The sequence below is a fragment of the Leptodactylus fuscus genome, chromosome 11 (assembly GCF_031893055.1).
Source record: "Leptodactylus fuscus isolate aLepFus1 chromosome 11, aLepFus1.hap2, whole genome shotgun sequence".
Taxonomy (NCBI): Eukaryota; Metazoa; Chordata; class Amphibia; order Anura; family Leptodactylidae; genus Leptodactylus; species Leptodactylus fuscus.
The window spans coordinates 44967027-44981408 of NC_134275.1; the positions used below are offsets into that span (position 1 = coordinate 44967027).

A 14382-nucleotide genomic window follows, 5' to 3' on the forward strand; every position below is an offset into this window, starting at 1 on the left:
GTTTAGTGGCTGTCCAAATATCGGGGCCCCCACCGCAGCTTTCAGATTCTCTTCACTATTTACTAAGCACAGTGCTATACATCGTATAGTGGCTGTGCTTGATATTGCTACTCAGTACATTCACTTGAATGGGACTGAGCTGCTATCAGGTGACCAATGAATGCGAGTTCACATGACTTGTAAAGCGGAAGCGACACTCAGGGAGCAGTACTGCACTTAAAAAGCTGAGCCATGGGGTTCCCGGGTTTTGGACCGCCCACTAAATTTCTATTCCCAAGGAGTGAAATTCCTTTAGAGGAGAACCCCTTTAATTACCCCTCCAGGATTCTCTGTCCTGCAGCGATGATGGGCCGTACATACATATAACCGCATGAACCAGTCATTTTGCTCAGCAGTCTTGCGCCGTATATGATGTCATCACCTCTGAGACCAGTGATTTGCTACAGCAGTCACATGTATGTACGGTACATCATCACTGCTAGAAACCACGGACAGGGAGGGAACTGAACGTGTGCTCTGGACAACCCCTTTAAATAGCCTTTCATTAATTTCTTTCGCCTGTCACCCTTAAAGACTGGAATGTATAAGAACAGAAAACTGATATTATGCCCCCCCCCCCCTTTTCTTTTGTGAGCTGCCCCTTCCTCTCCATTACCCTATCCATGATATCATCTCAGTGTGTCCATACACGTGCATAACATGTTATATCTGAGATATTTCCCCTCTCCTCCCCTCCAGGACAGCCGCCGAGAGCGAAGCAGTAACTTCCAGGCCTTTGTGCGAATGGCACTGGAGACGCTGCTGGGCTCGTGTCGTAGGAAACGTGACACCCGCCACACGTCCGCAGAACACGTGCAGCCCAGCAAAACCTTAATGTCCTGGCACCGGCACAGTCTTCCAGTCAGACCCTTTCTATTGGTCCGAGCCAACCGCGGGGTCCGAGTGTGACAATGACAAACGCGTGCACGTGACTTCCACCCTGCCTGACCTAGTGTGTGAATGAGTACCTGGCAGCGAGCTATGAGTCGTGAGCTTATGGCCCCTAGACTATGGATACTTAGTGGGGGCCACATACTTGTAATAGGGTTTTCCTGTCGTTTTATGATGTTGCGTGGCTTCTGGAATAAAGAACTTGCTGGAATATTGCCCGTGTCACTAAACTATATGCGTCATACACATGAAAACACAATCTTTATAAAACAACTTTATTAGTAGTTTTGGGGCAGAGAGAGGTCATGACCTTTTGTTCCAGACTTTTAGCACAGGAGGCGTTAGCCCGTATCACCAGAGGATATATATGATAATGTGGCGTTAGACGTCTGCTATTCATATCAATGTCCTCCAACAGGGGGCATCTCTTCATTTATTGTCTAGCTGCAGAAACGACGATGCCCATATACACCCTCAGTCCTGTATATACCAGTCATAAACGCTCCAGCCCTCTCATCTGCTCAGAAACACTGAATGGCAGAATTTGGTCACACCGCGATAGGTGGAGACAGATGGCACAAAGTGAGTCCTGAAGATGCCGTCCTCTCAGCCAATCAGGCGATAGAACACCCAGCAGCCAAATGTGAGCCAATGGCCGGCCCAACTGAGCTCGGACCACTTGTTTATGGTGTGCGACATCCCATAGCCCTGAATAACGACAATACAAGACGTCAACCAATCACATTAAGCAGTGGCCACCCAGCTTTCCCAGAACAGCTATAACAAAAAAGATAACTGTGTGCAAAATGTATAAGGAAGTGTGACCCCTAGTGGACAACTTATTAGGAACATATATTCTTATAAGGTTTATTAATACACAACTTTACCTCTTCATCGGTGGCATCTTCTGAATCTGTATCAAATAAAGACCCCAGGTAGGTCAGCTGGAAGAGAGCCATGACCAGGAACAGAATATTCAGCAGGTACACAAATACGCCCTGTTAAGAGAGGGAAAAAAAAATTTCCCGGGTTACATAAAAAGCTGAGTATTTTGATTAGAAACTCAATATATTATGATGGGAACTTCAGAGCACTAAAAAAAAAAAAAAAAAAAAAATTTAGTCTTACCTTTTTGTTGCGATGGGCACAGGTTGGAGGACATTTTTTGGACAGTATGCAGGCACTGAAGATTTCAGCGAGTCTCTTCCGGAGCACTGATATAGAAGAGAGGGGTACAGGCAAGTTAGGGGTTATATAGCAGCACCAGTGAGGCAGACATGGGGGAACTGCACACTAAGTAACTGTTATGCAGATACCAGTGGGACAGAGACTGCCGCAGCTTCTGAGCTGACACATAGTTAAGATATTTGAGTATAACTAGGTGAACCCATACAAGACTGGATCCATGGTTATTCAATGTGTTAGCCCAGGGTGACCAAGCAGCACCTCCTGGAAAACCAGAAGAGGTGACCACACGAAGACACTCCTGGACCTCAAGGAGACGAAAGACTTACCATGCTCCACATAAGTGATGAAACCCAGAGATAAAAGCACGGCTGCTAGGTGGAAGCTGAGACCCTGAGAGAACACACAAGACGACATGTATTTAACCCCATAAACCCATCATATAAATAGGATTATCACACAACTAGGGCACTCACATGGAGTAAAGCACTGGCAGCATACGTTACGATGATGGCGTGAAATGTGCCGAGCTTCAGGGCGTTCTTGAATACATCTGGTGAGAATATGTAGGAAGGTTAGTGAAGGCTGAGAGGATTTTAAAAAGTCACAACCAGGGACGCTCAGTGGGTTTTTCAGAACTATCACATAGACTTCAGTCTATGGCCCTGTACACATGTCCGTGTATTACCACAGCTCCATGTAGTGGGCCGTGAGCCCAGACAAGTCCTATTCCCGTCAGTGTTGGAGCCTGAGCTCACAGCAGGAAGCAAATGGGTTCATTTCAATGCAGAATACAAGATACTTATTTCCACCATAACAGCAATGAAAATGCAAGCAGAAAATTTCTGATGTGTGAACAGGGTTGTGGCATCTATTGACATGAAACACAGACTGAGGCACAGAATTTGCTCTGAAATATGTGTGAAAAAAACACCATGTGAACATACAGGCTGTGCTCCACATAAGGATAGGACCAGCAGGTCTCGTACAAGCCTCCTCCTCCCAGTACACAGCTTTGCATGTTAAGAGTGTCTCAGGACAGGGATGTCCTCCCTACACGCACATCCTTACATGTATGTAGCCAGCGGGACATGGGCAGGTTCCAACTTGTCACCACATCCACCATTGAGCGAGGAATTTCCACATTCAGTGGGTGAGAGACGGAGAGATCCCTGAGGAAAAAGAAGGAGCAGTTCACATGGCAGCCATACAGCAGTATCCTGGATGACAGATCATATGGTAGACAGAAAGGAGTGAGAAGAAGCCGGGCACATACTCACCAGCGAACATGGTCTTTCTCCTCTGTGAACCCTGCACCAGAGAGGACGGCGGTCACCTCAGACAAGAACCCCACAAAGTAGTTACTGAAATGGAATGACGACGTGTTCTCGTAGGCCCGCAACCACCTGCAAGGAGACCGCAAAATATCAGCACAAAAAAGAAGACGATTTGGACTTATCATATAGAAATGTGGTAAAAGGAAAACTCCAGCCAAGAATGAGTCTGAAATCCCTTGGTATATGCTGTGTACAACGTAGAAACCATACTGTAACTACATCATCACCCTCCATAGGTGTCAGCTGTGAACTGTCATGTGATAACAATTGGCCAATCATAACTAAGATTTATTAACTATATGTAGATGAAAAAAAAAAAAAAAAAAGTCACCACTTACCGAACAACTAGACCCCTGCCATAGGGAGAAGCAGAAATCAAGATTATTGAGAATTACAATAGATGACAGCAAGATGGCAGATGGTTAGGGACAGGTGGTCAGGGGTAGGGGGTGTAAGTTATAAGGGCAAAATAAGAACAGACGGGATATGTAAGATATGTCGATATGGTGTGACATCTATAATGACGTCATTATCTGTGACTGTACATGGAGGAAAAGCACAAAAACAAAACCAATACAAAGCGGCGGCTGCTCCAAATCTTCCCCTTACAACACCTTCAGTGTTATACTCTGCACCATTACTAAGGACCTCTGCCTTCTTTCTAGCGGCTGAAAACCCATCCTAATAGAGTCCAGCCAACATGGGTGCAGGACTCGTTACAGTGTGTCAGTGTTCTATTTGTAACAAACCTGGTGCCAGTGCCAACCAGACACAGTCATGAGATCGAGCTCCCCTTTATATGGACTGAAACGTAAGAAGCTCAGGAAGGCTTTGATTCTTCTACCGTATACACCAGTGATAATGCAGGTGCACGATTGTACTGGTTTTGTGTCAGCGTCACAAGACATATCACAACTAGTGCAGGTGGATAAATGTGATGTATGGAGAACGAATGGATCCCGGAAGATGAAGACAGTGGAATACCTGGCTTTACGCTTCTTACTAGAGGATCCATGAAAGCATAAAGGAAAAGAAAGAATTAAGAAAAGTGCTAAGTGATGTATTGTAAAGACTAGCATATAGTATATAGTGGGAAGAGTGAGGGCAGCCGGGCAGGTCAGGGGTTGTAATATCAGTGCAACACCCGGACCCTCCCCTGATCGCTCCTGCAATGCCTTTAGATCGGTAAGAAACTATCAAGATCCATGTTCAGTTCTGTTTGCAACAATAACATGCTGTACACCCATGTGACCTCCGCAGCCAATCACAAGCCTCAGCAGACCCTTCATGCACATGCGGCACAAGATCACAGAGACCAGTGATTAGCTGCAGCGGACAAGTGTATGTAGGGTGGCAGTATAGTAGTAGAGCGGTGGATAAGTTAACTTTTAGGTTATTTTTTGTTCTAAAATATCTTCTGGGTTTTTGTTTTGTTTTACATTTTCAGTAATCCCCATCCGTGGTATTCACTCACTTTCTCAGCAGTCGGTCTCCATAGATGGGGATGAAGTAAGGGAAGAGATACGGTGAAATGCAGGTGGACACCAGGAGACAGAAGATGCAGAGGACCAGACTGCGGCACACGCGCCAGAACCAGCTGAAAGTCTATGGAAAAAGAAAGAAAAAAAAAATAATAATAATCAGTCTGCGCCAAAAACAACAGAACAGCGAGAGAGGTGAGAGACCGACATATAGATCAGCCCACCAAAAATATCCGTGGGAATCCTAAAGACCAGGCACACCAAAATCTGGTGTGGTTTTACCTTGTGTTGCTGCACTACAACAGGTCCAGCAGCTTATGGCCCCATACACACCAGGCAATCCAGTTCATATATTGACTGAACTAAACCTAGTCAGGAGCAGGGACTTGTTGCCGCATAGTGATCTACAGTGTTAGTCCTCTGCATAGAAGTACTGCCATAAATATATATATATATATATATATATATATATATATATATATACACACATATATACATATATATTATTGTATTAGACAGTGAAGCCCCAGGCAGGGACTCCCAGCACACCAGACACTCTAGTCTGGACAGCACAGTGTAAATGGGGCCTAATGGGACATTCTAAAGAGGGCCAGTTAAAGTAGACAACCCTGCTAGGCTCAGACACGGAGCACAAGACAACCACACAGGAGATGGAGGCATCAGCACAAATATTCCTTCATGGGGCTCTTGTACAATCCACATTACATTTAGTATTTGCAAACTAATCCTTTAAGACAAGCCCAGCAGAGAATCGACCTCGGAGCCTCCCTTTATAGCACATTCTTACTATATTCCCATAGTCCGCGCCTCCCATCACCAAACCCTGCTTCCTGCCGCCATCCTCACCAGTTTCCGTCCATTGACTGCTTCCAGGTAACTGGTAAAACTAATCCAAGGGCCGAAGATGACGGTGCCCACAAAGTAGACATATCCCATGAATTCCACAGGCGACGGAATGGAGCGCACGATGCCGCGGTCTACATCGAAGCCCAAAGACACAGCCTTCATGGCCACGATCATCTGTGCACCTACACAGATATGGCGAGAATGAAGAAGGATCAGTGGTGGCGATGGGCATCACACAGGAACAGAAGGTCTGCAGAAGATGCCAACCTCTCATCTTGTGCCAGCTGACCGTGTCCACCATGTGCATCTCCCTAGAGACAAGAGAGTCACAGAGTCAAAATGATGCGGTAGGTGTGCAATGTGGAGCATTATGGGCATATAATGGCAGCTCACCCCATCAGGAGATATATGAGGATAGTGATGGACAGCAGGACCCCCCGATGATGGGAATGTCGGCACAAGAAGAGCACCAGGTAGCAGAGCAGGCTCAGGAGGACCACCCAGATCATCTGCAGCTGGAAGAAGTGGTAGAGGCAGAAGAAGCCACCAGCGATGGTGAAGAGATGCTTCATGTGGGATGGGAGGCCTAGAGACACCAGTGGGGGAAAAAAACAATATGTAACTCTGTATGCAGTAGCGCCCCCTATATCACAAACATACTAGTCAATGGTGTACAACCTCTGTCGCTCCAGCTGCTGGAATACTACAACTCCCAGCTTGACCTGACAACCATATTGAACATCAGAGTACACACCAAAGTCCCCTGACCCGCCCCAACACACGTTTCGGATAAGTACCTTCTTCCAGGGCACTTATCCGAAACGCACGTTGGGGTGGGCCAGGGGACTTTGGTGTGGACTCTGATGCCCAATATGGGTAGGTCATTTCATTTTGAATATTACTATTACGCTTATGGTGCTTAGTTCAGGACCACAGGACCTTTTTAGACACAATTGGCTATTACTATTTATTACAAGGTTGGGTATTGTATTCACTTGGATCCTTTCCCATGTGAGATAGGCTCTATTGGGTATATATACAGCTCATGTTTGATAGTCTCTTGCAATACAATTGTGCTATTTAATATTGGCTTGGATAAATAAGTCTTTTTTGGACTCTCTTTTATATGTATATACCATGTCTGAGGGTGCACACACTGCGTGTTTCTGCACTTTATTATTACACATTTTTTCATCTGTAAACTAGCCTAATTTTGATTATTTACACTGTGTGCTTGTATCTATGTTCACCTTATATGCAATAATTCTGTGTATGTATCATTCATCTTGTCCATGCCATTGTCTTCGACCAATTTTTCTGTCTACTTGTATTTGTTCTCTTTGCGTTATGACATTAATAAATTTTGTAATTTTAGAAGCATTTTTGTCTATGGCGAGTACTTCCTGTTCTCTTTTTTGTGGTTTATTTATGGTTTGAATTTTGGGGTACGAACTACAATGGAGCCTATTATTTTGGGTGGACACTTGTCTGTATAGGACGTGATTTCTACATCACCCATTTGTACTACGTTGTTGTAGGAGGATTAGAGCATATTCATATTGTGCAATGAAAACTCCCTTCATGAAAATCGCACTGTGTGAAATTGCCCTTGTCAAGCCAAGCACAACAGAACAAATCTCTCTCCTGTGCTGTATATGTGCTGCAGTGTATCAGCCTAGATATAACATCTGCCCTTATGCCAGGACATGACACATATGACGGCACTATATACGTTTCCTCTGCTCACGGTTACAGGTTATGTCGTGTTCAGGCTATGTATGATGTATATGTCACCCACCGGCCTGATCTGTACATTTTGTGAGATGATCTTACCGAACCTCCATAGCAGCCGGCAGCCCAGACACATGAGGAGCAGCACCCAGATCTGCTCCAGCCCCTGCAGAGCTGTGGGGAGGACGCAGCCATGGAGAAGTTGTTCATAAAATTCTCTGCGACTGAAGGCGGCCATTTTTGGTCCTGGGAATCTGGGGGTTCAATGGTCCCAACCTCTAGATACAAGAAAGACGTATACAAGTACATGACATGAGTGTAAGGAGGGCACCTCATCATCATCACCTGCCGTCTCCTCTCCAGCTATAGACATATATACAGGTACATGACATGGGTGTAAGGAGGGCACCTCATCATCATCATCACCTGCCGTATCCTCACCATCTATAGACACATATACAGTATATACAGGTACATGACATGAGTGTAAGGAGGGCGCCTCATCATCACCTGCCGTATCCTCACCATCTATAGACACATATACAGTATATACAGGTACATGACATGAGTGTAAGGAGGGCACCTCATCATCATCACCTGCCGTCTCCTCTCCAGCTATAGACATATATACAGGTACATGACATGGGTGTAAGGAGGGCACCTCATCATCCGCCTCCTCACCATGTATAGACACATATACAGTATATACAGGTACATGACATGGGTGTAAGGAGGACACCTCATCATCTTCATCATCCGCCTCCTCACCATGTATAGACACATATACAGTATATACAGGTACATGACATGGTGGAATGAGGCGTCATTCTCTTCCTCCTCACCTTCCTCCTCCTCTGCTCCTCTACACCATCCCTGCTGCCTCCATTCTCTCCTTAGAGGGGATGCTCTTATCAATACTACTCAACAAGAACAAATCAGAGGCGAATACAGGGAAAACCAGCCAATCCCAGCTCAGGACTGCAGCCTATAGCCCAATTAGCGAACAAAGAATAGCAACCAATGAGATAACAGGATATGGGGAAATCGACCAATCACATAGAGAGAACCCGATCACTTTACTAGTTACAGACCAATCACAGAACAGTGTCCTGAGCTGGCCCAATCGGATAGCAGCAAGTCAAGGAACGTTCCAAGTGTCCAATCTGTGTACGATCTGACGTGAATGACATTTATATTGACCAATGAATGTGATGGAGGGGCGGGGCAAGTAGCGGGACGGACGTGGAATTCCCAAAAAATGACATTCTATAATAAGAGATTGTAGAAAGTGCAAGTACAGAGCGACCGGGCTCTGCTCATTTGTGCATTACTGACGCCTAGTGTCAAAAATAAATGATTACATATTCTCCTCAGACCTTTACTGCCACCTAGCGTTAGAAGTGAATAATACAAGGTGCTCTCTACTACCATCTAGTGGCAGAACAGGATTACTACATATACTGCAGACTTTCTTATTGTAAGGGGGCGTTCACACTACCGTCGGTGTCCGACATGTAGTGTCCGCTCAAAATCTGTCACGGACACTAGGAGCGGACACTAGATGTGTCCGTGACACCTGTCATTCAAATGAATGGGCATCGGGTGTGTTCTTTTGCACTCCGTGCCCGTCCTTCCCTGTCCGCAAGAGAAGATGTCCGACTTCTCAAGGAGACAGAAAAGCCCTGCATGCAGGGTTCCTCTGTCCGCTTGAGAAGTCGGACATCTTCTCTTGCGGACAGGGAAGGACGGGCACGGAGTGCAAAAGAACGCACCCGATGCCCATTCATTTGAATGACAGGTGTCACGGACACATCTAGTGTCCGCTCCTAGTGTCCGTGACAGATTTTGAGCGGACACTAGGAGCGGACACTACATGTCGGACACTGACGGTAGTGTGAACGCTCCCTAATAACTGAGTTTTAGCACGTCTTCATTATATGTACTGATTTAATTCTGCCACTAGGTGTCAGTGGAAAAGTTTTTGTTTTGCTGCATGTGTGTAATCATTTACTTATGGCGCTAGGTGGCAGTAGATGTTCCTGCTGTAGCTCAAACATAGGCAGTCATTTAATGTTGACACCATTATTATTTATTTATTTATTTATTCATATAGCACCATTAATTCCATGGCGCTTTACATTTGAGGGTTTACATACAGTACACAAACTATACAGGTAGATATAATACTAACAATGACCGACTAGCACAGTAGGGTAGAGGACCCTGCCCGCAAGGGTATGAGTCTATGAGGGCAGTAATTTAGACTGTGTTGTATTATAGATGTAAGTAGTAATTTACTTCTAACACTAGGTGGCAGTAAAGTACATAGATAAAATAGATATAGGTTGTAGTGCAAATGCATGCAGTAACTTAGTTTTAACACTAGGTGGGATAACATTACTTCCACATGAAGTAGAGACTTTTTATTGCCACCTAGTGGTATAACTAAATAAGCACATGCGGCTGTACCCATAGATAAATATACACTGCCACCTAGTGGCAATAGGTAGTAAAAGTATCCAGACACCTGGCTGAAAATGACAAGTTCGTGGCGCCCTCCATCGATAATCCTGGAAATCAATATGGTGTTGGTCCACCCTTAGCCTTGTTGACAGCTTCCACTCTCGCAGGAATACGTTCAATCAGGTGCTGGCAGGTTTATTGGGGAATAGCCGCCCATTCTTCACGGAGTGCTGCACTCAGGAGAGGTATCGATGTAGGTCGGTGAGGCCTCGCACGAAGGCGGCGTTCCAAAACATCCCAAAGGTGTTCTATAGGATTCAAGTCAGGACTCTGTGCAGGCCAGTCCATTACAGAGATGTTATTGTCGTGTAACCACTCCCAGGGCCGCACATCTAATGAGGCGATGTGAAGCGCCCGCTTCGGGCGGAGGTCCCGAGGGGGCGGCAGCCCAGACGTTTTTTTTTTCCCCCCCTCACAACCTGTTTCAGACATCTACGTATCAGCGTAGAAGGCGTCATCACGCCACCTACGCTGATACACAGACGTCCTGTGATAGAAGAGGATGTGGGAGCAGCAGCGAGCGGTCGGTCGGTAAGTATAATAACTCTTTTTTTGGTTTATAATAGGCCGCTGCCTGCTGGAGTATCTACCAGCAGGCAGCGGCCTATATACCAATCCTGACCTTTTCCCTGCCGCCCCCGCTTACCCTAGTACTTTAGGCCGCGCCGGGCGGTAGTGAATAGGCCCGGGCCAGGCCGCGATCCCACTGCCACTATTATTATATTCGGGGTCTTTTCAGACCCCTGAGTATAATAATCGGAGCCCCAGGGGAGGTGAGAGAACATAATAAACACTGATACTCACCTCTCCGGGATCCGGTGTTAATCCTAGCAGGCTTCGGGGCTATATGGTAATGTGTCAGACATCACGTGGTCTGGGATACTACCATATAGGCCCGAAGCCTGTGCTAGTAGTAATAGCCTGTTACTGCTAGCACAGGCTTTGGGCCTGTATGGTAACAGGCTGTTACTGCTAGCACAGGCTTTGGGCCTATATGGTAATATCCCAGACCACGTGACGTCTCAAACATTACCATATAGGCCCGAAGCCTGCTAGGAGTAACATCAGATCCCGGAGAGGTGAGTAACAGTGTTTATTATGTTCCCTCACCTCCCCTGGGGCTCCGATTATTATACTCAGGGTCTGAAAAGACCCCTGAGTATAATAATAGTTCATGGGTGTGCAACTGTGGGGCATAATAGAGCTTGAAGGGTCCACTGTGGCCCCTGTAACCTCTATTATGCCCCACAGCGGCCCCCTGCAACCTCTATTAAGCCCCACAGTCTATTGTGCCACTGTGGGGCATAATATAGGCTGCAGGGGCTGCTGTGAGATATATATATATATATATATATATATATATATACTGTGTATATATATATATATATATATATATATATATATATATATATACACACATATATCTATAGGGGTTGGATGTGTGGAGAAGTGAGAAGTCAAAGATGTCTGTGTTTCAAACTTTACAGAGTGAAGTCACAGCTGGAAGAAGTGGTCATGGCGGTCCAAAGGGAAGAGACGGGAAATGTGGGAAGACGTCTCCTGTGAGCAGGGCCGCCGATAGGCCAGTACTACTGGTACTGGCGTCAGGGGCCCGGCCAAATTGAAAAATGGGGGGGCCCGGTTTTGGCCCGCCACCGTGTGCCGGCCCCCTGGCGCCCGTAGCAGTCATTGTGTATGTCCTATTTCAACTCAGATCTGCATCCAGAGGACGCAGATCTGAGTTGAAGACATACGCGGCTGAAGCAAGGAGCTGACACAGGTCAGCTTCTCGCTTCGCCGCTGCGCGCCTCTCTCCCTGACACATATGCAGCTGAAGCGAGGAGCTGACCTGTGTCAGCTCCTCGCTTCGCCGCCGCCGCTGCTACTGGCTTGTAGACGCGATGTGATCACTCGCTTCAGCCATCGCGTCTAAAAGCCAGTAGCCGGCGGCGAAGCGAGGAGCTGACACAGGTCAGCTCCTTGCTTCGCCGCTGCGCGCCTCTCTCGCTGTCACATATGCGGCTGAAGCGAGGAGCTGACCTGTGTCAGCTCCTCGCTTCGCCGCCTCCGCTACTGGCTTGTAGACGCGATGTGATGACGTCACATCGCGTCTATAACTGTGCGCCAGTGAGAGAGGCGCGCAGAGAGCTGCGAGGGAACGAAGGAGAAGGTAAGTCAGTCAGTGTAATGTGGAATGTGAAACTGGGGGCAGAGAGAGGATGGCATGATACTGGGGGCAGAGATGGAGGGGACATGAATATGGGGGCAGAGATGGAGAGGACGACATGACAATGGGGGCAGAGATGGAGGGACATGAATATGGGGCAGAGATGGAGGGGTACATGAATATGGGGGCAGAGATGGAGAGGATGGCATGACAATGGGGGCAGGGATGGAGGGACATGAATATGGGGGCAGAGATGGAGGGGACATGAATATGGGGGCAGAGATGGAGGGGACGTGAATATGGGGGCAGAGATGGAGAGGACGGCATGACAATGGGGGCAGAGATGGAGGGGACATGAATATGGGGGCAGAGATGGAGAGGACGACATGACAATGGGGGCAGAGATGGAGGGACATGAATATGGGGCAGAGATGGAGGGGTACATGAATATGGGGGCAGAGATGGAGAGGATGGCATGACAATGGGGGCAGGGATGGAGGGACATGAATATGGGGGCAGAGATGGAGGGGACATGAATATGGGGGCAGAGATGGAGGGGACATGAATATGGGGGCAGAGATGGAGGGGACATGAATATGGGGGAAGAGATGGAGAGGACGGCATGACAATGGGGGCAGAGATGGAGGGACATGAATATGGGGGCAGAGATGGAGGGGACATGAATATGGGGGCAGAGATGGAGGGGACATGAATATGGGGGCAGAGATGGAGGGGACATGAATATGGGGGCAGAGATGGAGGGGACATGAATATGGGGGCAGAGATGGAGGGGACATGAATATGGGGGCAGAGATGGAGGGGACATGAATATGGGGGTAGAGATGGAGGGCATGAATCTGGGGGTAGAGATGGAGGGGACATGAAACTGGGGGCAGAGATGGAGGGGGGAACATGAAACTGGGGGCAGAAATGGATGGGCGGACATGAATCTGGGGGCAGAGATTGGGTGGGAGACATGAAACTGGGTGCAGATGAAGGGTGTATATGAAGCTGGGGGAGAGATAGAGGGAGGACATATAATGTACGGGTGACTGTAGGAGGATTATACTGTGAGAATGGGTGGAGTCAACATAACGGTGGGTGGGGCTAAATTTGCCGCGGCGCGCACATTTTGTCCCTCTTTTGGTTCTTCAAAAGTTGGGAGGTATGGGTACAGGGGGCAGTGGAAAGATGTTAGAAGGTGGACGGGGGGGGAAGGGGGATTGTTGGGGCATCGGGTGTGCGGCACTGCAGAGAGGGAACTGGGGCAATAATATATAATATATAAGTTTTTAGCTGGAGAACTACAACGCACACAAGACCTCCAAAGGGATGTGTGCTTTGTATTAATAATGATGTAGGCTATGCTACTAGCATAGCAGCCTGTTTGGGGTATTAAAGGAGTATTCACATTGCGTTTTTGGCCTCCCTTGCTGGGATACATTGGTAACCAGTCACAATCAGCTCCCCACTTATCCCTGCATGGAGAACTGCAGGCCCCCCTTTTTTTTTAATGGCCAGTTCTTCGTGCAGGGATAAGTTGACAGCTGATTCTGACTGGTTACCAACGTATCCCGGCAAGGGAGGCCAAAAACGCAATGTGAATAAGCCCTGAGGATTTATTAGGAGGGCTCTTATAAATGGTGTTGGCTCTCTATAGGGGCTGTCACACGTAGCAGATTTTACCTGCAAATAGAATCTGATTAAGCCTTGTAAAGCTGCTAAATAAAGGGAAATGTAATACAGAATTGGTATGTCGCAAAATAAAGTAGTTTTAAAATGGCGGGAGGGGGGGGGGCAGACACTTAGGCACCAGGCATTCGCCATACCCTGCCATCGGATCGCCACATTATGTACCATGATTCGTCACTCCACACAACGTTTTTCCACTGTTCAATCGTCCAATGTTTACGCTCCTTACACCAAGCGAGGCGTCGTTCGGCATTAACCTGCGTGATGTGTGGCACCCAATCACCTGACCACATTCGAAGTCCGTGAGTTCCGCGGAGCGCCCCATTCTGCTCTCTCACGATGTCTAATGTCTACTGCGGTCGCTGATATGGAGTACCTGGCAGTAGGTGGCAGCACAATGCACCTAATATGAAAAACGTATATTTTTGGGGGTGTCCGGATACTTTTGATCATACAGTGTACACTGATA

At 47.2% G+C, this 14382-nt stretch overlaps 1 protein-coding gene across 2 annotated transcripts; it reads right to left on the reverse strand.

The window, feature by feature from the left end:
- Nucleotides 1–1189: 1189 nt before the first annotated feature.
- Nucleotides 1190–8474, reverse strand: PORCN (porcupine O-acyltransferase). 2 transcript variants are annotated; one of them, XM_075260352.1, is made up of 15 exons: nt 8374–8474; nt 7634–7809; nt 6194–6386; nt 6068–6111; nt 5801–5982; nt 4927–5057; nt 4437–4454; nt 3791–3805; nt 3396–3521; nt 3187–3287; nt 2592–2668; nt 2445–2508; nt 2059–2144; nt 1818–1928; nt 1190–1638 (listed from the first exon to the last, which is right to left on the reverse strand). In XM_075260352.1, the coding sequence occupies exons 2-15, from the start codon at nt 7767–7769 to the stop codon at nt 1537–1539; spliced, it is 1386 nt and encodes a 461-aa protein (XP_075116453.1). In that variant the 5' UTR covers nt 7770–7809; nt 8374–8474; the 3' UTR covers nt 1190–1536. The 2 variants fall into 2 exon arrangements, with proteins under 2 accessions (XP_075116453.1, XP_075116454.1); XM_075260353.1 differs by lacking the exons at nt 3791–3805; nt 4437–4454.
- Nucleotides 8475–14382: the final 5908 nt, after the last annotated feature.